The 22621-nt window shown below is 43.5% G+C and overlaps 1 protein-coding gene across 3 annotated transcripts in view; it reads left to right on the top strand.

Annotated features, from left to right (window-relative positions):
- The window catches only part of Map2k6 (mitogen-activated protein kinase kinase 6), a 113874-nt gene that overhangs the window by 59038 nt on the left and 32215 nt on the right, over positions 1–22621 (top strand). For 2 of the 3 annotated variants that reach the window (XM_042702686.1, XM_042702685.1), the window contains exon 2: positions 17965–18031. In XM_042702686.1, coding sequence (XP_042558620.1) covers positions 17965–18031 — 67 coding nt within the window. Of the gene's footprint in view, positions 1–14230; positions 14309–17964; positions 18032–22621 lie in introns of those variants that run through there. The other variant, XM_042702687.1, reaches the window with a different exon arrangement.

Below are 22621 nucleotides of genomic sequence, written 5' to 3'. Positions count from 1 at the left end.
TGCTGGTTCTAAAGTTCAATTTCTCCTCTGTACCACGGGGACAACTCACTGTGCCACTGAGAGTTTAGGAGAGGTTTTATCTGTTAAGTTCCTGGCTACTGTTAGTAACTGCCGCCCCCCCCCCCCCCCCCCCCCCCCCAAGCAACACAGCAGATGCACAGATAACCTTCTAGCCTCCTAGGTATGGAGCCAAGGAAGGAGATTAAAAAAAAAACAAAACCATAAAGTGGAAGAATAAGTGGGACTTGATGCAGGGAGAAGAGCTCCTCAAAGCCACAGGTGTGTAGTTTAGGGGAAGGCCCAGGTAAAGAAAGTAATTCTAGGAGGCAGGAATACAGCCCAGACTAAGTTAGAGGTGTCCAGGGAAGCAGAAATAACTTGTATTAAACTTCAGCTTTGTGATTTCTGAGGGGTGGAGGAGATAGAACTTGGTGCAGCATGGGTGGATTTTTTTTGTTTGTCTGTTTTTCTTGCTATGCTGTTCTTATCCTTTGGAACCTTCTTCCTCCAGCCTGGTTTTTCACCAGTTATTTTTGGGTTGTTTCCCCCCACCCTCCCATACTACCTGTGCTGCGATCTGCCTACGTCTAGGCATTTATTTCTTTCCTTAATTACCCTTTTGGGTGACACCGTTCACTTACGTGGCTTCACTGGGAAGATATTTGCCTTCCTTATGCCATGGTTATTTGGAAAGAGCCAGCCAGCCCACCGTCCTTGTTTTGCAAGATGAGTTCTCTTAAATCTTGAGGAGAAGGACTTCAGGCTTGTTTTGAACTTACATACATGTTCCATATGTGTGTGTTCGTTTTCCTTGCTGGGTCAGATCAAACTGTGTCTTAGCCTGGGCTTGCACAATTCCTCGGTTCACTAGAGAATAATGCCGTTGTGTAAATACTCAGAAGGAGGCCTGGGGAGGCCAGCGATTGCAGCTTCTGTCAGAATATCCAGTACGGGATGCATTCTGTAATGAAAGAGCCTGCTTCAATAGACTTTGCTATTTATTTTATTTGAAAAATGTGTTAGCCCTAGTGAATGGCCTACTTATTCCAAGGCGTTATTAAGTACAACAGAGTTCCAGTACCCCACAGATTTTTTTTTTTCTTCCTTTGAGCCATGTTGTGGAGTTTTATGTAACAGATTTTGATTGGCCGTGAGAATATTTGAGGGCTAAACCTGAGAAAAGTTCTTTTATTTATTTATTTTTAAGATCCTATATCTCTAGTTCATTGAACTTCTCCAATCAGGGTTTAGAGAAGTAATCTGCGTACTTGCAGGTTGGGTGTTTTCTTATTTGTTTGTAACATTTCAGGATTAAAAAAAACTAGGATAGGTAGATACACATCATACGGCCATCCAAGGGCTTTTATTCTTGAAAACGAAGCATTCCAAAGAGCTTAGCATCACTTTCTAGAATTTTCCAAATCTCACCCCCCCCCCCCCCCCCTTCCTCCCTTCTTCCCAGCTCCTGCCTGTGGTTTCGCTTTGGTTCCCAGCACGTGAAACACTTGATACATGCTGGCTGGCTGGCCGGCTGCCCTTCTCGCTCGGGCCACCTCTGCACTCCTCCTTTATTTTTTTTCACAGGACATTCCGTTCTTCCCACCCAGTCTCAACCTGTTTGCAACTTGGCAGACATAGAGAACAGGACTCTTTGCAAAGTCTCAACCCCTAGGACGGAACTAGTTTTCAGCTTTTCGAAGAGCCAGATAGCTTTTGGCTATTGAGACAGTGGGAGAGGAGCGTATTGTCAGTAAAGCCTTTAGCTTCAGAGAATGTAGTCTTTGGCTCTGAAGAAGGAAGTGTTCTTGCCATCTCTCACCAGAGCTGCTGGGTAGATGAAACATTCCATTTCATTCTCTTTTCTTCCCCCCCTTGGAGGTGTGTGTGTGTGTGTGTGTGGGGGGGGGGGTGATATTCCTGAAATGTGAGGCCTTAGAGGCAATGCAGAATATAGAGATTGGTAGGGGAGACAGTGTAGGAATGATGTATTAATATGACTTATTATAAGTAACTTTCCAAAGACAGCTTATACCTCCAGACAAGGCTTGTTGGGAACAGAGAATAACCTGAAAACAACCTGAGTCTGGAAGTTATAAGTGTTTATTCTTGATTTCAAATGGGATAAAAAAAAATTAGTGCCAGCATAGAAAAGTATTTCTTATAGTTTGGGCTTTATATTCAGACTGAAATGGGCACACTGAGTATTAGAACTTCAGGGAAGCTGGGGTGCTGGTAGTTCCCTCTCTCCCTCTCTCTCTCCCTCCCATGCTTCTCACCTTGTTTGTTCCTTTTTCTGTTTCTCTCTTTCTTTATTCCCTCCCTCCCCTCCCCCTCACTTCTCACTTCTCATTTCCCTTCCCTTCCCCTCTCCTCCCTCCCCCTTCCTTCCTTCCTTCCTTCCTTCCTTCCTTCCTTCCTTCCTTCCTTCCTTCCTTCCTTCCTTCCTTCCTTCCTTCCTTCCTTCCTTCCTTCTTCCTTCCTTTCTTTCTTTCTTTCTTTCTTTCTTTCTTTCTTTCTTTCTTTCTTTCTTCTCTTTCTTTCTTTCTTTCTTTCTTTCTTTCTTTCTCTCTCTCTCTTTCTTTCTCTCTCTCTCTCTTTCTTACTCTCTCTCTCTCTTTCTTTCTTTCTTTCTCCTCATAAATACACTAGTTGTATTGACTTAGGACCTATCCTAATGGCAACATTTTAACTTGACTACCTCTTTAAAGACAGATCACCAAATTAGTGATGTTCTAATTTCTCCTAGGTATATAACCAGAAGAATTAAAAAGAACAAGCAAGCCTAGCAAGTATGTAGCTCTTGAATTCAAACTCCCTGTACTGGTAAAACAAAACAAAAACAACATTAAAAAATCGCAGATGAATGGAGAGAAGACAAGTGGGCGAATGAGCTCATAATCATCTTCAGTGTACTTTGTGAAAGGGGAGCCCTGTTACTATGGGGTGAGGATGGGGGTGGGGTTGGGAAGGAAGAGGTGACATCGATGAAGATGCATTGTTCCCCTAAGCTGACATGTTCAATCGTACAACGTTGTACAACTAAAGACAATTAAAAAAATGTCTAAGGGACAAACCTATATTTAAAGATCCTTTAAGAACAGACTTGCTAAGATTTCAAGAAGAGCAAAATGTGTCTTAGAGTTGCATGTGATCTTTGCTACACGGGGAGTGTCCCGTCTGAGTCCTGTCTGAGATTCTTATGAGGATCTGCTTGGGACTGGGGGAGCCTCTTCCTTAGGAGAAATAGGAGAAATAGAAGTCCTAGATCCGGCCTACTTGCCATTTCGGCCCAGTTTGTGTTGCCGGGTTGAGTTTTCTCTGGATGCTTCTCATCTACTTCCTCAGAAGCTTGTCTATTGTAAGAGCACCAGGTTAACATTTCATTTGGAATGGCGGGAACTCCTCTTCTGGCTATTTCTAAGATTTCTTGGCTTCATGCTTTCTGGGACCCCTGTGGGAAGTCTTGGCAGAACACCGTGTTTTACATCAGTACCCAGTGCCTTCTGAACTGCCTTTCACAGTGGATTTTCTGCTTGTTGTCACTATTTTTTTTCCTCCCCTACTTGTGTAAAGGTTGTTTTCCTGGAGAGTCTATGGCTCTGCACTGTGCATTTGATCTCAAGGTGTTCGTGAAGACTCTAGCCCATTATTTCTGTGGACCCCTCAGGCTCTTCGGATCATTTCCCTTTCTGGTTCTTTTCTTGGCTGGAATAGTTCTCAAATTTCCCATCACTTAAAAAAATAATAACAAACATCATATTTTCTTAGATCTCTCATTTATTCCTCAATATACTGTGCCCTGTTCTCTCTCTCTTATTAATTTATTTATTTATTTTTGTGTCAGTACTGGGGCTTGATCTTAGGGTCTTGAGCTCTGACTTGGCTTGTTCTACTCAATGCTGGTGCTCTACCACTTGAGCCACAGCTCTACTTCTGGCTGTTTGCTGGTTGATTGGAGATGGGAGTCTCTTGGATTTATCTGTCTGGGGTGCCTCTCAACTGGGATTCTTAGATCTCAGGTTCCTGAGTAGGGAGGATTACAGGCATGAGCCACCAGTGTCTGGCTGTTATTTCTTGTAGTTAACTTTTTTTTTTAAAAATAGCGGTTCTTGTTTCTATTGATGGGACTATTGATTGAAAAAAGAAATCTTGTGCTATAACTGAATTCTAGAAGGCCTCCTACGTAGGCATTCAGCATGTGAGGGAAAAGATGGGGTCACAGGTGGTGAGGGAACATTTCCCTCCATTGTTTTTCCCAGGCACTGACCAAGAACCCAGTACACTGGAGACTGGGATGGATGCATTGAGGATGTTATTTAGTGAGAAGCCATCTTGGTTATTTATTTATTTCATCATTTATGCACTAGAGAATGGGGCAGTTTCTTTGTGGAGCAGCTACCATCTTTGATGGGAAGAGCTAGGAGGTCTTTGTATTTAGGAAACAGCATTAGACAGTCGGTAGGATGTATTTGATTTTGAGTATTCATTTAGTTTTGAATGATGAGGTCTCTGTCATAATGTCAGATTTTAGAGGCTCAGTCAGTGGAGTGGTTGAATCTTCTAACAGGAAGGGGAGAGGAATCAGGTTGGGATAAGCATCAGGGTAAATAAATGATCCATGAATCCATTAAGACACTAAAAGAGCCAGGTGCTGGTTGCTTATGCCTTTAATCTTAGCTGATTAGGAGGCAGAGATCTGAGGATGGAGGTTTGAAACCATCCTTATCTCCAATGAACCAACAAAAAGCCAGGAATGGAGCTGTGGCTCAAGTGGTAAAGGCCAGTCTTGAGCAGGAAAAGCCAAGAGAGAGCACATGCAGGCCCTGTACCAGTGTGCACATGCATGTGCCCATGCGTGTACACACACATATACACACACAACACTACCAGTTCTTTGATATTTAGAGTGAGAGCCACCACACATAAGATAAACATCCATCATCCATTGTATCTTTTACACAGGGATCAGAGTCCCAACTTCGCAAATAGTCACCAACTATTTATGTCAGGTGAGGAATAGATCTCAATTTCATCAGCATTGCCACATTAGGGAAGGGATGTTAGTTTGTACACTCACCAAGAATAAAAACCTTATGATCTCAGCTATGAAGCTGATGTAGTGCCCTTCTCAAATACCAGAGCATCATTTAGTGAGAAAATTAGCTGGCTGGCTGAGCAAAATGTTTTCCCTTTTAGCATGAAGGGAACGGAAGTCCAAAAAGGTCACAGTATTTTGAGGCAAGGTCATGGTAATACATAGCTTTCTGATTGTGTGACCAGGGCCTAGGTCATGTCCCAGCAATCCCTGGTAAACATCTTGATAACCTGCACGTGTTATTTAGAGAAGCCCAGTCATCTGAGAGGAAAGCCTGTACAGTGGATTTAGTCCAAGACATTTTCCTTTGGGTCCCAGAATTTATATATAGCCCTGACATAGTTCAGCAACAATCCTTCCACACAAGCTAGCAGAGATAGGCTTGTGATGAAGATCCAGTCCAGTGAAGGACTAAATGGAATTATAATATAAGCTAATGCTGACCACTCTCTCTGTATCTGGACAAGGCCCTTGAAATAGTGGGAGTAACACTCTGTGCTGTTTGGGTGAGCTTGAAGTAAGTCATGTGAAACATTGAAGGCTGTGTCTTGTGTATAGTAAATACGACTTTTCTCATGAGCAAGCACTTGTTAATATAAAAAAGTAGCAGTGCAAAGTCAGGTGCTGGTAGCTCACGCCTGTCATCCTAGCTACTCAAGAGGCTGAGATCTGAGGATCCCGATTCAAAGCCTGCCCAGGCAGAAAAGTCTGTGAGACTTCTGTCTGCAATGAACCGCCAGAAAACTGGATGTGGCGCTGTGGCTCAAGTGGTAGAGCGCTAGCCTTGAGTGAAGATCTGAAGGACAGTGCCCAGGCCCAGAGTTCAAGCCCCATGGCCAAAAAAAAAAAAAAAAAAAAAAAAAGTAGCATGTAGCTGACTTGCTAACTCCCAGCATTCATTGATTGAATACATATTTATTAAGAGTCAGGACAGGGGCTGGAGGTTTAGCTCAGCGGAAGAGCACAAGGCCCTGAGTTCGGTCCTCAGCTCTGGAAAAATAAAATAAAATAATAAGATTAAGAGGCAGGACATATATTTCTCGGCTACTTAAAGCTCATTGAGGTGGATATTCGTATTCTTATTTCAGGGATGGGGCTTAGGTTAATAGCTTTTCAGGGTCACACAGCTATGGGTCCTTTCCCATTAGACCCCTGTTTCACAGAGTCACATTGAGATGCTTTTTAATTTACCATATGTATTTTTTTCAGAGGCCTATTTATATCTTCCTTCATTCATTCGTTTACTTGTATGTAAGTGTATGTACCCATGTGCATGGGGAGGGAGCTGGGGTTTGAACTGAGGCCCTCATGCTCTTGCTTGGTTTTCTCACTTAAGGCTGGTGGCTCTACCACTTGAGCTACAGATCCATTTCTGGTCTTTTTCTGGTTAAAGGGTCTCATGGATTTGTGTGCCTGGGCTAGTTGTTGAACTGCAGTCCTCAGATCTCAGCTAGGACTGAGTAGCTAGGACTCCTACAGTGAGTCACAGGTGCTTGTTGGAGACTTAAGTCATCTGAACGTGCGTGCGCAACACACACACACACATACACACACACACACACACACACACACACACACACACACACACACACACACACCTTTTATCTTGCTCCCCAGTAATAAAGACTTGTGAGAATTTTGATTAGTAACACCCAGTTAAAATCAATCCAATAGAAACCTACAAGTGAAAAATATTAACAACAGTAGTATATCCAGGGCTCATTATCGTTGATCTCTTCTTGGCTACTAAAACCAATTTGGAACATGGTTTAGGTATGAAGGTATGAGACACAGTGGAGCATCTGTGAACCTATTCTTTTCACTCACAGCACTGTGATCACATAGGTAGGTGGAACATGGTTCTGCTTTAATAGAAAATTTCTGTGTGTTTTTCTTGTGCTCAGCCTTGGTGATGAATTAATTTACATGTTTCCAGATGGCCGCCTGAATCGCTAGACTTATTTCCTAAGACTCTAGAACTTCAGTTCTTTTGACACCCTGAGTTATAGCATTGCCTGAAGCACTATTTGTTAATTATCGTGATGGTGGTTTGTTCAAAAACCAGAACATTTCAGTTTTTCTGTCAGACCATGGAACTTTCTGTTAAGAGGTTGTATGAGGATCTGTGATAGTATTGATTATTAGTGCTTTGGCATGAATACATTGTTTGCTTGTATAGATTAGCTTTCTCATTTTCAGAAAAATCTCATATTTACATTTTGTGGTTTCCTTGGAATGATTGCTTAGTCTTTGCTTTTTATTTTCTTTTTTTCTGGTCTTGGGCTTGAACTCAGGGCCTGGGCACTGTCACTCAGCCTCCTTGCGCTCAAGGCTAGTAGTGTTCTACCACTCGAGTCACAGCACCACTTCTGTTTTTTTTTTTCTGAGTAGTTTATTTTTATTTATTTTTCTATTTTTGTCAGTCTAAGATTTTTTTTTTTTTTTGGGTCTGGTCGTGGGGCCTGAACTCTGGGCCTGGGTGCTGTCCCTCAGCTCTTCAGCTCAAGGCTAGCGCTCTACCACTTGAGCCACAGCGCCACTTCCGGCTTTTTTTCTTTTTGCTTATGTGTTGCTGAGGAATGGAACCCAGGGCCTCATGCATGCAAGGCAAGCACTCTACAACTGAGCTACCTTCCCAGCGCCTTGTCAGTCTACTACTTGAGCCACAGGGCCACTTCTTGCCTTTTCTGTTTATGTGGTGCTGAGGAATTGAACCCAGGGCCTCATACTTGCAAGGCAAGCACTCTACCACTGAGCCACCTTCCCAGCCCTCTGAGTAGTTTATTGATGTTAAGAGTATCATGGACTTTTCTACCCAGGCTGGCTTTAACTGTGATCTTCAGATCTCAGCCTCTCAAGTAGCTAGGATTGCAGGTATGAGCCACTGGTGGCTGGCAGTCTTTGTTTTTTTTTTTTTTTTGGTTGGTCATGGGGCTTGAACTCTGGGCCTGGGCACTGTCCCTGTGCTCTTCAGCTCAAGGCAAGCACTCTGCTGCTTGAGACACAGTGCCACTTCCAGTTTTTTAGTGATTTATTGGAGCTAAGAGTCACATGGAGTTTCCTGCCTGGGCTGGCTTTGAACTATGATCCTCAGATCTTAGCCTCTTGAGTAGCTAGGATTACAGGCGTGAGCCATGGGTGCCTGGCAGCCTTTGCTTTATAATTGACCATCGTGGACCTCTAAATGGGAGTATCAGCAGTGAGAGGGGTACTAAAGCCAGGAAGACATGTAGCAGAGCAAAAGGCAAAGGCCACTGTGATCTTTTGCCAGACTATGTTTTGCAAAACACAACTCTCACAACCGTGCAGCTTTTCGGTAGAGGATGGCAACCAGATATTGTAGAAACAGCCACCGGGCAGAGGACTAGGTTGAACTTAACCTGCTAGAGAGGGTGAGCGACAGGGTAAAGAATCCTTTCGTATTTTTTGGCCTTCTTGTTTCTTATTGGCAAGGAAGACGAGCCATTTTGGAATGTGCCAAAGGCCTGGGGAAAGAGCTAGATTTCTGTTTTATGATTCCCACCCCCCCGCCCCCCACTCCAATTTGGCATTGAGTTAGAAAGACCTGGAAAGAGGTCAGTAGCAATTCTTTTGCCTCTGCACAGATGAATATAAGTCACAGTGATACTTTGTGTGTGTGTGTGTGTGTGTGTGTGTGTACATACATATGTTTATTCACTATTAAATTGACTACAGGATGGGCAATATCCTGCCTTACAAATAAGCCAATAAGAATATCAGCCTACACTGAGAGGAAGGGTTGGTAAATGCAATCATAACATTCAATGCATATATGTGGAACTAGAGCTAGGAAAATTTAGGGGATAATGGGGTTGGGAGAGATGGTGCGGGAAGGATGGAAGAGGTGACAGGGATCAAGATACATTACACACATAAACAGACATGGTGAATTGAAACCCCTTTGTACAACTACTTAAGGATAATAATATTAATAAATAGATACATAAGCCTAATGTAAACACAGGCAAGTGATTCGAATAAGCAGTTTGCAGGAAAAAGGATGCAGATATCAGTCAACATAAAAAGTACTCTGCTTCATTAAATATTTAAAAAATGTGCTTAAAAGCGATCAAACTGACAGATGAGAATATTTATTCATTACTAAGTGTTCTTGATGGATTGTTTTCATTCTTTTTCTTCTTTCTCCCCCCCTCCTCCTCTTTCTCCTCCTCTTCCTCCTCCAGCCCTCCCCTTCCTCCTTCTCTTCTGCTCATTCCTCCTTCTCTTCCTCCTCCTTCTCTTCCTGATCATTCTCCTTCTTCTTACCAACAACGCATTTCTATCTACATCTCTCTTTTTTTCTTTTCTTTTTGTCAGTCGTGGGGCTTGGACTCTGGGCCTGAGCGCTGTCCCTCAGCTCTTCGGCTCAAGGCAAGTGCTCTATTGCTTGAGCCACAGCGCCACTTCTGGTTTTTTAGTGGTTTATTGGAGATTAGAGTCTCACAGAGTTTCCTGCCCAGGCTGGCTTTTTTTTTTTTTTTTTGGTCGGTCATGGGGCTTGAACTCTGGGCCTGGGCGCTGTCCCTCAGCTCTTCAGCTCAAGGCGAGTGCTCTACCACTTGAGCTACAGCACCACTTCCGGTTTTCTGGTGGTTTATTGGAGATAGGAGTCTCATGGTCTCTCCTGCCCGGGCTGGCTTTGAACCGGGACCCTCAGATCTCAGCCTCCTGAGTAGCTAGGATTACAGGCGTGAGCCACTGGTGCCCGGCTTTACATCTCTTTTTATAGAGAGGGCATGAGGGAAGGTAATGAAAATCTAGAGCTTCATTTTTCAGGCATTTTTCATTGTGGTAGAAAGTAGCTGAATCAAATAAATTAGATTGACTTGATTGCGGTAGAATGTAGCTCAGTAAAATACATTAGATGGCGCTGTGCGTTTATCAGCTCCCTAACACCATGACAGTACCTGAGATAACCAACCTACAGAGCGGAAACATTTGTTTTGGAACAGTATTGCTGAGGTTTCAGTCTGTGGAATTGTTGGCTAGTTGTAATTGATCACATGGTGAGCAGAGCCTCATGGCAGAGAGTATGTGGTAGCCTGGAAGCAAGAGAGATAGTTAGTAGCTGGGCTCCCCAAAGCCCCTCCACAAAGCCCCTCCAGAATATGCCCCTAATGTCCCTCCAGGAGATTCAGTAACAAAATTGCCAAATGCCATCTTTAGGCAGCTCCATTCATCCCAAAGCAAGCCTTGAACACTAAGTCTTTGCCAACACTTAAGATCCAAATTGCAACAAGCTTGGAGAGAGACAGAAAAGATGTTACCAGTTTTTTCTAAGAAGGATCACTGATGAACTTACCTGTGCATTTCCTTGTAGCCTCTTGTCTTGAAGTGGCTGATTGAATCAAAGTTGTGTCCCTATTGTTTTATGTAGTTAGAAAGGACTGGACCACAATGCCATTAAAATTTCTAGTCTTTAGGGCTGGGGTGTAGAACAATGGTAGAGTATGTTCTCAGCATGCACTGAACAGCAACAGTGTTCTTGGATCTGATGGGAAAAAGAGCATGCTGAACTCATGAAAAAAATTCAACTTTCCTACCATATTCTAGAATTTTATTGGTACTTAAAAACTTTGTTTTGGGAGGGGAGGTGCTGGTCTTGGGGTTTGAATTTAGGGCCTGAACACTGTCCCTGAGCTTTTTATCTTGCTCAAGGCTAGGGCTCCACCAACTGTAGCCACAGCTCCACTTGTAGCTTTTAGGTGGTTAATGGGAGATAAGAGTCTCATGGACTTTCTTGCCTGGGTTGGCTAAAAAAAACCTGTGATCTTTCTATCTCAGCTTCCTGAGTAGCTGAGATTATAGGTGTAAGCCACTGGCACTTGGTGAAGTCCTGATGTTTTGAAAAGTTTTAAGTATGCTGAAAAGTAGACATCCTACTGAAATGTCCATCACTGTGTGTCAACATTCTAACCGATGACTAATCTTAATTGATCTATATCTCATCTTTCTATTCTCCCCTGTCCTCCTGATTATTTTGAAGTTGTGGAATCATATGATTTCATTGAGACACATTCCAATATTTTTCCCTAAAAAATATCAATTCTGTGTTTACACCCAACCGAAACTTGGTTCCATTGCTGAAAAAGATCAGCTGCGTGCCTAAATTTCCTTGCAATCTGTTTTTACAGTCTTAAAGTGCTGTCTTTATCACCCCATGACTCCATTTCCTGATGATTGAGACTCATGAATGAAGAGCACACAAAGGAGATGTGTTCAGAAAACGGGGATTCCCCACTGAACCACCCCCACCTGCTACCCCGCCTTGCTTCTACACCACAGCAAGGAGACCTGGGCTGTGATTTACCTTTAGATTCCTCAAGAACACAGAAGCCAGCCTCTCATTGTTAGCATGAAGTATCATACTTCATCTCCAGACCAAGTCTGAGAAAAAGGAAAGAGTTGATGTCACAGCAAGCTCATCCTTTGATAGGACCAGCAGACCTCACGTCCAACTCTTCTACCTCAACTGTTTCTTCTTCTCTCTTCTTGTGTCTGTGTCATTCATCTTTTTCTCTGTCAAGCCCAGTTGTCCACATGTCCCTGAGCCCCTGTCTTCAGTTTCCTTAGTCTGCTTGAAATCTGCATGTGTTCCTTCAGCACCTTAGAGTGAACACATCTGGGCTGAGCCTTGTGATCTGCTCTCTCCCCTCTGCCCGTTACATTGGCCTGGCTTTCCTCTTGCTTCATTTCACCTGGGTCTGGAAAGGCCAGATGACAATGATGATGGTGATAATAGTGATGATGATGAGAACAATGATGATAACAGTGGTGGTGATAACCATCATAATGATAGCACTTGATGATGGTGGTGGTGATGGTGATGATGATGGTGGTCATGATGAGGAGGGTGATGGTGGTGATGTTTGAAAAATGTCATTTAAAAGAAGAACAGATGATGGCATTGAAGACATACGATGTTCATAATTAGAGACAGTCTTTTTTTTAAAAAAGCACAATTAGTTTACTGGTGGTTCACAGCTGTAATCCTAGCTACTCAGGAGGCTGGTAACTGAGGATCACAGTTCCAAGCCAGCTAGACAGGAAAGTCTGTAAGACACTTATCTCCAATTAACTACCAAAAAGCTAGAAATGCAGTTGTGGCACTAAGTAGCAGGGTGCTAGCCTTGAGCCCAAAAACTCAGGAACAGTTCCCAGGCCCTGAGTTCAAGCCCCAGGACCAGCACACACAAATACACACACAAATGTGTGTGTGTATATATATATATATATATATATATATATATATATGCATATGTATATATATATACACACATACACATGTATACATACATACTTGCACAATCATGGGAGGGAAGAAAGGAAGCATTATGGGGATTGAACCTAGGGCCTCAGGCTTGCTAGGTAAATGTAAACATTCTCTCACTTCAGCTACATAGGTAAGCTCCTAGGAGATTCGTTCTGTTGCCTTGAAACCAAAGCAACTGCAGGTTTTCAAATAAGCTTTTCAGTTTTATTGCCCCAAATGCCATGTGACTTGAAAATAAATGTGTTCTGCACAGACTCTCCACGGTGCATGAGATCCAGGGGTTCGCGGGGGACGGAAGAGGCCAGGCCCACATTCACATAGCTGATGTAAAGCCAGCCTTCTCCCTGCAGCCACTGTCTTCGGCCTTGCCCCATGAGTTGCTTTGCCCATGATCATCGCAATTTAATAACATCTAATGACACTCTGGTGCCAAGTACACTTGGAACTTAGGTCCAGCTGCAAGTAGGAAAGAGAGGGCAGCCAAGGCCTCTTGAGTTGCCAGTTCCTTGGCTTGAAATGCCATTCGTGTCGGGAAACAGATTTTGAAAATGCATTTGGCATTGGCAAGAGCAGCATCCTTTTGTGGAATTGTCTCAATAATAATAAACCCAGAGAGTTACCCTCTGCAACCCTGGCTCGAGCTGACAGACCTGGAGGTGTGTCTTCCTTCTGCTGACCGGGTGAGGCTTTCATGCTGTTTGGATTGGCTCTGGGACACAACCTTCTGTTTTATGTAATATGGTGTATCAGAGAAGGCCTTTGTGCTCACCCTCTCTGAGCAAATGTGGGGCAAAGCCTGTGTCTACCCCATCATTTTCCTCACTGTCCAAGTAGCCAGCATTTCTTCGGTCTATCTTTCTTTCCGTTGGCAAAACAAACAAACAAACAAACAAACACTTTTCTTTTCCCACTGCCATTTTGCTTCAGGCCAAGATGATCATATACACTGATCCAGCTATGGGGCAAGATGAATTTTGCAAATATAGGGATATGTTGGGATCACATTCTTTTCAAAGCGAACAGGACCTGGCTTTGACATGGAGCTCTGTAATAATTGGCTCCATGTTCACCGGTTGGCCTGTGGGCAGCCTCTTTTGAAGGGTGGACCAAGGAGAGGATTAGAAGGACACGGGTCCTTTTTCCCGGATGGCTTGTTGCTCCCATGGGAAGTGGTATAAAGCCCACTTTCTGGCTTTTGCATTTTCGCTTTTGAATATCCAGGCACAAGATGCTTTGGCATACCTGGCCACTTAGTATTGATTTCTCTGTGCCACACCCAGTTCCGTGTTAGTATCAGGTCTGGCGTCTTTCCTAGGGGAACAAGTTGCTCTGAAATAAACATAGGTGGAAACTCACCCCATGTTGTTTGTTTGTTTGTTTGTTTTTTGGGGGGCTTGAACTCAGGGCTTGGGCACTGTCCCTGAGCTTCTTTTGCTCAAATCTAGCACTCTACCACTTGAGCCACAGCACCACTTCTGGCTTTTTCGGTGTATGTGGTACTGAAGAATCGAACCCAGGGTTTCATGCGTGCTAGGCAAACACTCTATCACTAAGCCACCTTCCCAGCCCTCATCTTGTTTTAAAGAGGCATGTATAAGAAGGCCATTGCCCAGTCGAGAATGACTTTATGGATTCATTTCTCCATGTCTGGTTAATGATTCATGGTGCCCCCTGGGTGTCCAAAAGGATGTATTTCCTTTCTCCCTCCCTGGGCTGCTGGTTTCCCAGGAACAATGAGCTGGCGGAGTGGCTGCAGGCCGGACTTGAGCTGGAGGTGGAGTCTGCGTAGTTCTCTCCCTACCAGCTCAAGTGTGTGGTCTCTGCAGTTAAGAATGATTCCTCTGGGTTTTATTTTTTTTCTTCCTGGTAGCCCTGTAAAGAACCTCCCCAGAGTCACTGACTCCTTCAGAGACAGACAAGTAAGTGGAATCTGAAATACGATTGTGTGTGGCGGTTGAGGGGTTTTGTTGTGTCTGCTCTCCCCCCTTGAAGACCGAGCATTCTCCGACAGCATAATGCGACTTGATTTTCACTTCTCCTGGAACAGTTTCTGTCTTGCTGCCATCAGGAGGTGGGATGTTTTGAAATATGAGCTGAAAACTTGGAAAACTGTGCACATCTCTGACATCTGTGTAGTATGGAGACAAGGGGACTGGTCACCTGTCATCCAGGAGGCTCCACATGTGAGGAGGAGGAGGGGTCGGGGGCTGGTGGCTGGGCATCCAGGTAAAACGGAGGGAGGGCCGGAAGAGCCAAGGACTTGCTTCTTTCACAGGAAGCCTTGTTGTTGTTGTTGTTAGTTAATTCTTTAGTGTCTATGCCAAAAGGTTTCCTTCTCTCTGTCCATCTTTACCCACTTCTCTCATCTGTTTGAATAGATATTTTGACGATTTATTGAGTTTATAACCAACTGTCATTAAGAATTATTCCACATTAATTGCTCTGTTCAGTTTCTTCTGGGGAGGTTTGTTCAGTACATAGATAGCTACTATCGCTTTTTGTATCTCTCCCATAAAAACTGAGTTGGAAGGAAAGCAGAGAGAGAGACAGAGACACAGAGAGAGAGAGAGGGAGAGAGAGGTTAGAATTTAAACTTGCACTTTGGGTTTGCTTAAATGACCATTGAAAAGCCTTTTGTCATGGGAAAAAAATATATCTTCTTTTGTGTTTTGTTTGAAAAAGATATAAGATCGTGTTTGTGGAAGCTACCCGGCAGCACCCGAGTGGAATCTAGGAGTGGTGGTTAACAAACTATCAGTCATTCGTTCCTCCGTGGACTGTCTCATTTCAAATCATGTTTTCTGTCTGTCTGAGGCCTGAGGAGGAGACCCAGTGGAAAGGGGCCATGGATCTATTTGGGTTGTCACAAGGCTCTGACACCTTCCAGCCTTCCTGATACATAGTCAAGCTCGAGGTGCTGTCAATTGACTTTGTGTAGTGTTGACTTAACGTAATCAAATTGACTAAATTGCTACCTGAGATTTCAGGATAGGAAAACAAATGTGAGTTTCAAATATTACAAAATGTATAGGGAGCAAGGAGGGGAGAACTGAGGAAATAATTGTTTTACTCAAGATGTTCCTGAAAGGCGTTGGCCAGGTTCTTTACTGACAAACATTTTCCCCCCTTGCTTTATGCAATACAGAAGAATTGATCTAGATAGTGGATTTTTGAAGGAGTAGAAAGTAAATAATTCAGCCAGGTACAGGTGGCTGAGACCTAGAGAATTGTGGTTCAAAGCCAGGCTGGGTAGAAAAAATCCATAAGACTCCATCGTAAATGAATGAGCAAGATGCCAAAGTGGAGGTGTGGCTCAAGTGGTAGCGTGCCCGTGGTGAGCAAGCAAGTCATGTGAGAATATGAGACCTCTGGATTTGAGCCCTGGCACTGGCACAATAGAAAAGAAAAGAATATTGAGAGTGCTCAATGATCATTGGTATTGGGTCCTGATAACAAGACTGGTTTTGCCATAAGTTTCTTAAATTGAGTAATTTTCTCTTTCGTTTTTGTTTTTGTTTTGTTGGTACTGATGTTTGGACTCAGCTTTCTCTACCCCTTAAGCCACTCCTGGACTTGTTTTGCTTTGCATTCCTTTTTCAGATGGGATCTTGCATGTTTGATTGGCCTAGCCTGGGACTTACCCTCCTACCTCGGCCTCCCAAGTTGCTGGGATTACAGGAATGCACCATTAAGTCCTGCTTTTCTTAAAAAATTTTTTTAATTGAGGAGAGAGTCTTACTAGGCCTAGGCTGGCCTGGAACCTGGATACTTTTATTTCTGTCTCCTCCATAGGTAGGAGTATAGGGGTGTACAACCAGCCCTTTCTTAAATTAAATTGTTCTCTATTCTCTAGGAGTATAACTAAAAGCGACTATGGGATCTCAGCATTGTCTGATTAGATTCACATATTGGTCCAGTGAGGTAGATACTGACGTTACTTTCCTATTGTACAAGTGAGGAAATTGATAATCAGATGGAAAGTCAGCCAGGGGTAAACTGGAATGGAAGAACCCGATAACTGCTGGTATTTTTCGAACTCTCTATGATGCCACATTCCCCTATGCTTCTCTCTCGGGCCATTCCTGTGATTCTACCTCTCAAGGGTAGTGGGAGGAACTCTGGTGGGGGGTGTCAGGAGATGTGGATTCTAATTCTGAGGAGTTCATTGCTGGCTCTGCGATGTTGAATGTGTCACCAAATCTTTGGTGACAGGCCATGTGTGTGGAAGGCGTTTACTTTCTCTGATGTCTTGTCGCTTTGCAGTCTTGGGATGTGACCCGGGACTTATCAGAGGCTTGCAGGAGCTCTGTGGTGCTCACTTAAACAAGGGAGAAAGGATTTAGAATGGCCTCTGTGCAGCTCTGATCATTGCTTTCCCTGCCTAACTCTAGGTTCTCATAGGATGGTTTTTTTTCCCCATCTGCTTCCTGAGCTGTTCAGTCTGTTCTTTCTGACTCACCAACAAACACACTTGAGACAAGTTCTCTCTGGTCATTTGAGCCCAAGAATGAATGACATCAGATTACACTCCTATCTGCCTTCCAAAGAAGTGATAACCTCCTGGTATGAGGCCATCTGTGAACAGTAATCCTTTTTTGGGGAACAAAGCAAATGTCAATAAACATTACTGTGGTCAGGGTTTCAAAACTATCTCTTAGAACAACCCAGTTCTAGTGGCTCATACCTGTAATCCTAGCTGCTCTGGAGGTCAAGATCTGAGGATCATGATTGGAAGCCAGCCTGAGCAGAAAGTTTGTAAGACTTGTATCTCTAATTAACCAGCAAACAGCCAGAAGTGGAGGTGTGGGCTCAGGTGGTAGAGCACCAGCCTTGAAAAGCCATGGGTTCCGTACTGAGTTCAACTGTCAGTACTGGCATGTGCATGTGCATGTGTGCGTGCGTGTGTGTGTGCGCGCGTGCGCGTGCGTGTGTGTGCGTGCGCACATTTATACACAGAGACCCAAAATCCAAAAGAGCTTCTCTATCCCTGTCTACCTCTCCCTCCTTCCCTCCCTCCCTCTCTTCCCCCCCCCCCCCCTTTCTCTCTCTTTTGGTCAGTCATAGGGCTTGAACTCAGAGCCTGGGGGCTGTCTCTTTTCACTTTTTCACACAAAACTAGCACTCTACCACTTTGAGCCACAGAGCTAAATCCACATCTGCTTTTCTGGTGGTTAATTGGAGATAAGAGTTCTCACAGGCTTTCCTGCCCTGGCTGGTTTTGAGCTATGATCCTCAGATCTCAGCCTCCTGAGTAGTTAGGATTACTGGCATGAGCCACCAGCACTCAGCTCAAATACTGGATAATGGTGACGGTGTTGTGTTGACGTTGGTAAGAAAGGAAATAACAGTAACTGCCATCTGCCATTGTGATGATTGTGTAAAGGTTGACACGGAGGACCTGGGCACAGAGGAAGGACTTGTTTCAGAGAGTTGCACTTTGGTGCACACCGCCCTCACATCATTCCTCACCCCGCCTTGCGTTGAGGAGCAGTGCGCCATGCCCACCGCTGCTTTGGTTCTGGTTCCTCATGATTCGATGAAGACCTTAATTTGTGCTTTTGTCCTTTTCCCATAGGCAAGAAGAAAAATCCTGGCCTTAAAATTCCGAAAGAAGCATTTGAGCAGCCTCAGACCAGTTCCACGTAAGTTAGCAAAGCTATCGTTCTGATCCGAACGCGTGTTCTGTGGCCATCCTTCCAGCGGGCGTTGGTTTTTTGGACTGGTGAGCCTTGGACTTTGAGCAGTGTTATTAGGAGGAAAAGCTGGCCTGTGAGGAGACGAGAATTGCCTGCTGTTCTGGGCCCTGAACGAATCAGTCTGTCAGTCAAGCTGGTGTCTCAAATGATTGGTTGAGTAAGAGTTAGGGGACACGTACTAGCTGGGGTAGCCGAGGTCAGAGATATAAAATCAGAAAAGTCCCTGGAGATGGACTGGCTTCCCTTTTCGCTGTAGATATGAAATGAGCAAACCAATCCCTGTGAGAGCCGTGACTCCTCTAAAACTTGGGTTGAGCTGCAAAGATGGCATTGGATGAGTTACCACATCCTCAGGCCTCAATCCTGACCCACACAAACAGCAGGAACGGTGAGGTGAAGGAATACTTCTTTATGAGTGAGCTCCAGTCGGGGTTCGGCAGGCCCGCTCTCTCCTGGAGCTTGCTTGGTGGTTGGTTCTTTGTCTCAGCAGAGGAGGGAGGCATCTCTTATCTCCCAGAGAGGATTGAACACCTGTCCAAAGCATCTGCCTGGGAGGATAGACATTCCAAGGCAACAAATCACCGCAGAGGTATCAGAAAGGCAGGGGGAAAAAAAATCCCCTCAAAGGGCATCTCAGTGAAATTTTTAAGATTTTCACTTATGTCGCCCTTTGTAAATGTTTTTGTGACCTTAGCTGTGGTCTACCTTACCAGCACGTGCACCCTCTAGCGCTGAGAAATGCTCATTACAACGGTCCCAGGCTTGGTGCAAAACTGTTGGAGCCATTGGTCTTGGTTGGCATGGTACGCAACAATCTAAAGAAATGTTCTACCCAGGCAAGAGAAAGCTGGGTGCCTGTGGCTCAGTGCCTGTATTCCTTGCTACTCAGGCGGCTGAGATCTGAAGCTTGTGGCTTGAAGTCAGCTCAGGAAGGAAATTTCTCATGGAGAGATATTTTTCTGGAACTTCTAAGTTACAAATCCAATTTTCTAAATAGATAGAGGGCTATTCAGATATAATATTTCTGGATGGCTGACCTTTGGTAGTATGTGGTTTTTGAAGAGTTGGTCCATTTCTTCGAAGCAGTCAATTTATGAGAATAAAGCTGTCACAAGATTTCCGGATCATTCCTTCAATGGCTGAAAGATATCTACACACATCCTGTATTTTCCCTGATGTTAGTAAGATGTGCTTTCCTTCTTGTTATTGTTGTCAATTTTTTTTGTTTTATGGAGTTGTTTTATTTTTAAGAATCAGCATTGTTTTATTGAGTTTTATTTTTTAAAAAAGAATTAGCATTGTTATTTTCCTGTTTTTAGTTTCATTGCTTTCTTCCTTTATTGTCAACATTTCTGGACGTATATTCTTACCTTGGGCTGGGTTTATAGCTTGGTTTCTAGAATATTTTCCTAGCATGAGTGAGGCGCTAGGTTAAATCTCCAGCAGTGCTAATCTACGTAGCTTTCTTATATTCCCTCTCTTCTTAAAATTTTTCATTCCTGGTATGCATTAGTTGAATGTATTTTACAAAAACATTTCTGGGTATAAACAAATGCATAAGAGCTGAGGCCAAGGTGAAGGAGTTTCTATTTCTCTTCTCTGGGAGACCATGCTTTGAGCCCTCTGAGCACCCTTTTTGGCTTTGGCTTGGAAACCAATCATTTCATGCTTGTGGTCTTCTCCACTTGCGCTCACAAACTCTTCTTCTTCATACCATTATTTTCATACCAAGGCTTACTTCATACTATTATTTTCAAACTGAGGCTTACACATGGACCTCCAAGGAAGTAGCTTCCACATTTTGTATTTCCTCTGGCCACTTTTTAGTGTTGGCGTGGTGATCCTTGCCACTTATACTCTCCTGCTGTGCTGGACAGAAGTTGAGGGGTGGGGGAGGAGAAAGCCGCATTCATTCTCTGGTTCAGTGCGTGTGTGTGGTCCATCTGCTTGAGCTCTTTCTTTGAGTTGCCAGGGCCAGTGTGTTTTTGTCTCAGCTTTCTAAGCTGTCCCGCCACGTGACTGGACATAGTTAGTTCTAGGTCAGTTTTGTGCTGGTCGGTATCATTTCTTTTCACCTTGATGGGAGACTCAGGACACAGGGTCTGCCGCGCTCACCCACGGAGTGAAAGATGGCAGGGGACAAATGCTTCATGTACTTGTGCCCTATAAGCATCACGGGAAGCGTTTGAGCTCCAGAGCCCAAAGGTTTATGTGTGAGATCTGAATGTCACCAACTGAATACTTTAGGCAAGATACCTAATTGGTGTCAGCCTTAGTTTCCCCTTCTAAAAACCAGGAATAAGTGAGACCGTGTGAGGGTTATGGAGATGAAGTGTCCTCATTTGAATCTAGCCTAGTCTAGCTGGGAGTCTGGTCCATTGTAATCAATGAAAGGTAGCGCTAACTTGTTTATCATTCTGGCACAACTTCTTCTGGGTAGAAGAGCTGGCGCCTAAACCCAGTCAGTGCCTGCCCTTAGCTCTCTATACCTTGGACTGGGTGAAGCTTGAGCACATGTTTATGGCTAATGAGGTGGTAGGGGAGGGGAGAGGGAGGGAAGATTTTGCACTTGCAAAGTTAAAAAGTCACCTGTTGCAGTACTGGATCAAAATATTATCTCAATGAATGAGCTGCAATTATTTAATGTCCTAATGTCTTTGCATTGAAATAGAGACAAAAAATACCTCTGAGAGCAGTAAAAATTAAATAGGTTATAGATATTACATATTATATATAACACATGATAATATAATGTAATATATTGTTATATATTACTATATTTAATACATTATATATATTTATACTACACATATAGTATTTATAACATTCATAAAATAGTTATAATATATAATTATAAATTATAGATACATGTAAACATATACATATATACATATACAATCTATACACATATACGTATTTACAATACATAATAACTTATACATGATAATTTATAATAGAATATATAATAGATAGATATCATGTATATATAATCTCTCTAATATATATGTATGTATATATACACATATATAAAGTCTAGCACAGTCTCTGGCCCAAATAAATAGGTGCTTCATAAAACTCATTAATGATGTGAATGAAAATTTCAGTAATAGCCAGTGAACTGACTATACATATAGAATTACAAGTTAACAGTTTATTTTTATTTTTTATTTATTTTTTTGGGTCCGGTCCTGGGGCCTGAACTCTGGGCCTGGGCGCTGTCCCTCAGCTCTTCAGCTCAAGGCTAGCGCTCTACCACTTGAGCCACAGCACCACTTCCGGCTTTTTTTTTTCTTCTGCTTATGTGGTGCTGAGGAATCGAACCCAGGGCCTCATGCATGCAAGGCAAGCACTCTACCACGGAGCCACCTTCCCAGCCCCAACAGTTTATTATAATAAATCACAGCTGGTTGCTCCTGTTAAACACCAGTACCAGGTGACCACTGGGATGCCTTTGGTCTTCCAGGGAAGTAATTTTGTCTGTCATAAGCTTGATTCTTTCCCCAGAGGACTAAAACTATGGAATCACTGACAGAATGTCCACCCACAGAGTCTCAGCGCCCCAGGCAAGCTAATACATCCCGTTCTGGACAGGAAGAACACCCCGTCAACGAATGCACTGTGCACCGTCAGTCTTGGCCCCGTTCTTTGCTGCGTTTGGCAGCCTAGATGAGCCTCAAGGCCTGAGGCCTGTGTGGGTGAATCATTTCCAGGAGGCCTGGGTGTCTGGGGCAAGTCCCTTGATTCAGTCCAGGCTTGGATGGGAACCATGGGAACTGGTAAAGCACTTTGTCCAGGGTTTTCCCTTCCCCCTTCTCTTCCTCTTTCCCTCTTCTTAGGTCAGGGCTGAGATTTAGGTGACTTGAGCTTTATTTTCAGCTCTATGGACAACAACCACACATAGCTTCCGTAAACCACCCAGCTTTCCTGGATTTCAATTTTCTTCATCTGGAAAATAGCGGCATGGCCTTCTGGACTGGAAGGTTCAGGTATAAGGCGAGGGTTTGTTGAGTGAAGATCAGCAAACTTTTTGCAAAAGGCCAGACAGTGTTTTAGGCTTATATAAGCTACAATATTGTATCCTTTATTTAATTAATTAATTTATTTAATCTATTTATCTATTTTATTTAATTATTCATTTAACTTATTTATTTGCTTATTTTTGGTTTGTTGGTTTTATTACAACAACTGAAGCTGGACTATAGACTGGAATTGGACTAAATATTGAGAGAGGATATAAACATGTTATTCCTGAGTTGTTTTTTTTTTTTTTTTCCTCCAGTATTCTTGGTAATTGGAAAGAAAGGGGCTGTAGCTCCAAATAATTAGTGCTCTCTCTCTCCCTCAGTTTTCTTTTCTTTTCTTGTAAAGATGCTGTCCAGAGGGGTTACAGCTACCTGAGTGAAGCAATGAGTACATTTCTTGTCGAGCACTGTTACCCCTTCCCTTCTTGTTCTCCCACTATCCCTTCCCTCCCCCACCTCCCTCACTCCTCTCCCTGCCCCACAGTTGTAAAGTTCATTTCCAACATAGTGTCTT

This window comes from Dipodomys spectabilis, unplaced genomic scaffold, assembly GCF_019054845.1.
Source record: "Dipodomys spectabilis isolate Male_0828 unplaced genomic scaffold, ASM1905484v1 ptg000329l, whole genome shotgun sequence".
Lineage (NCBI taxonomy): Eukaryota > Metazoa > Chordata > Mammalia > Rodentia > Heteromyidae > Dipodomys > Dipodomys spectabilis.
The sequence above is the reverse complement of the archived record's forward strand: the minus strand, read 5'-3'. Positions and strand labels throughout refer to the sequence as shown.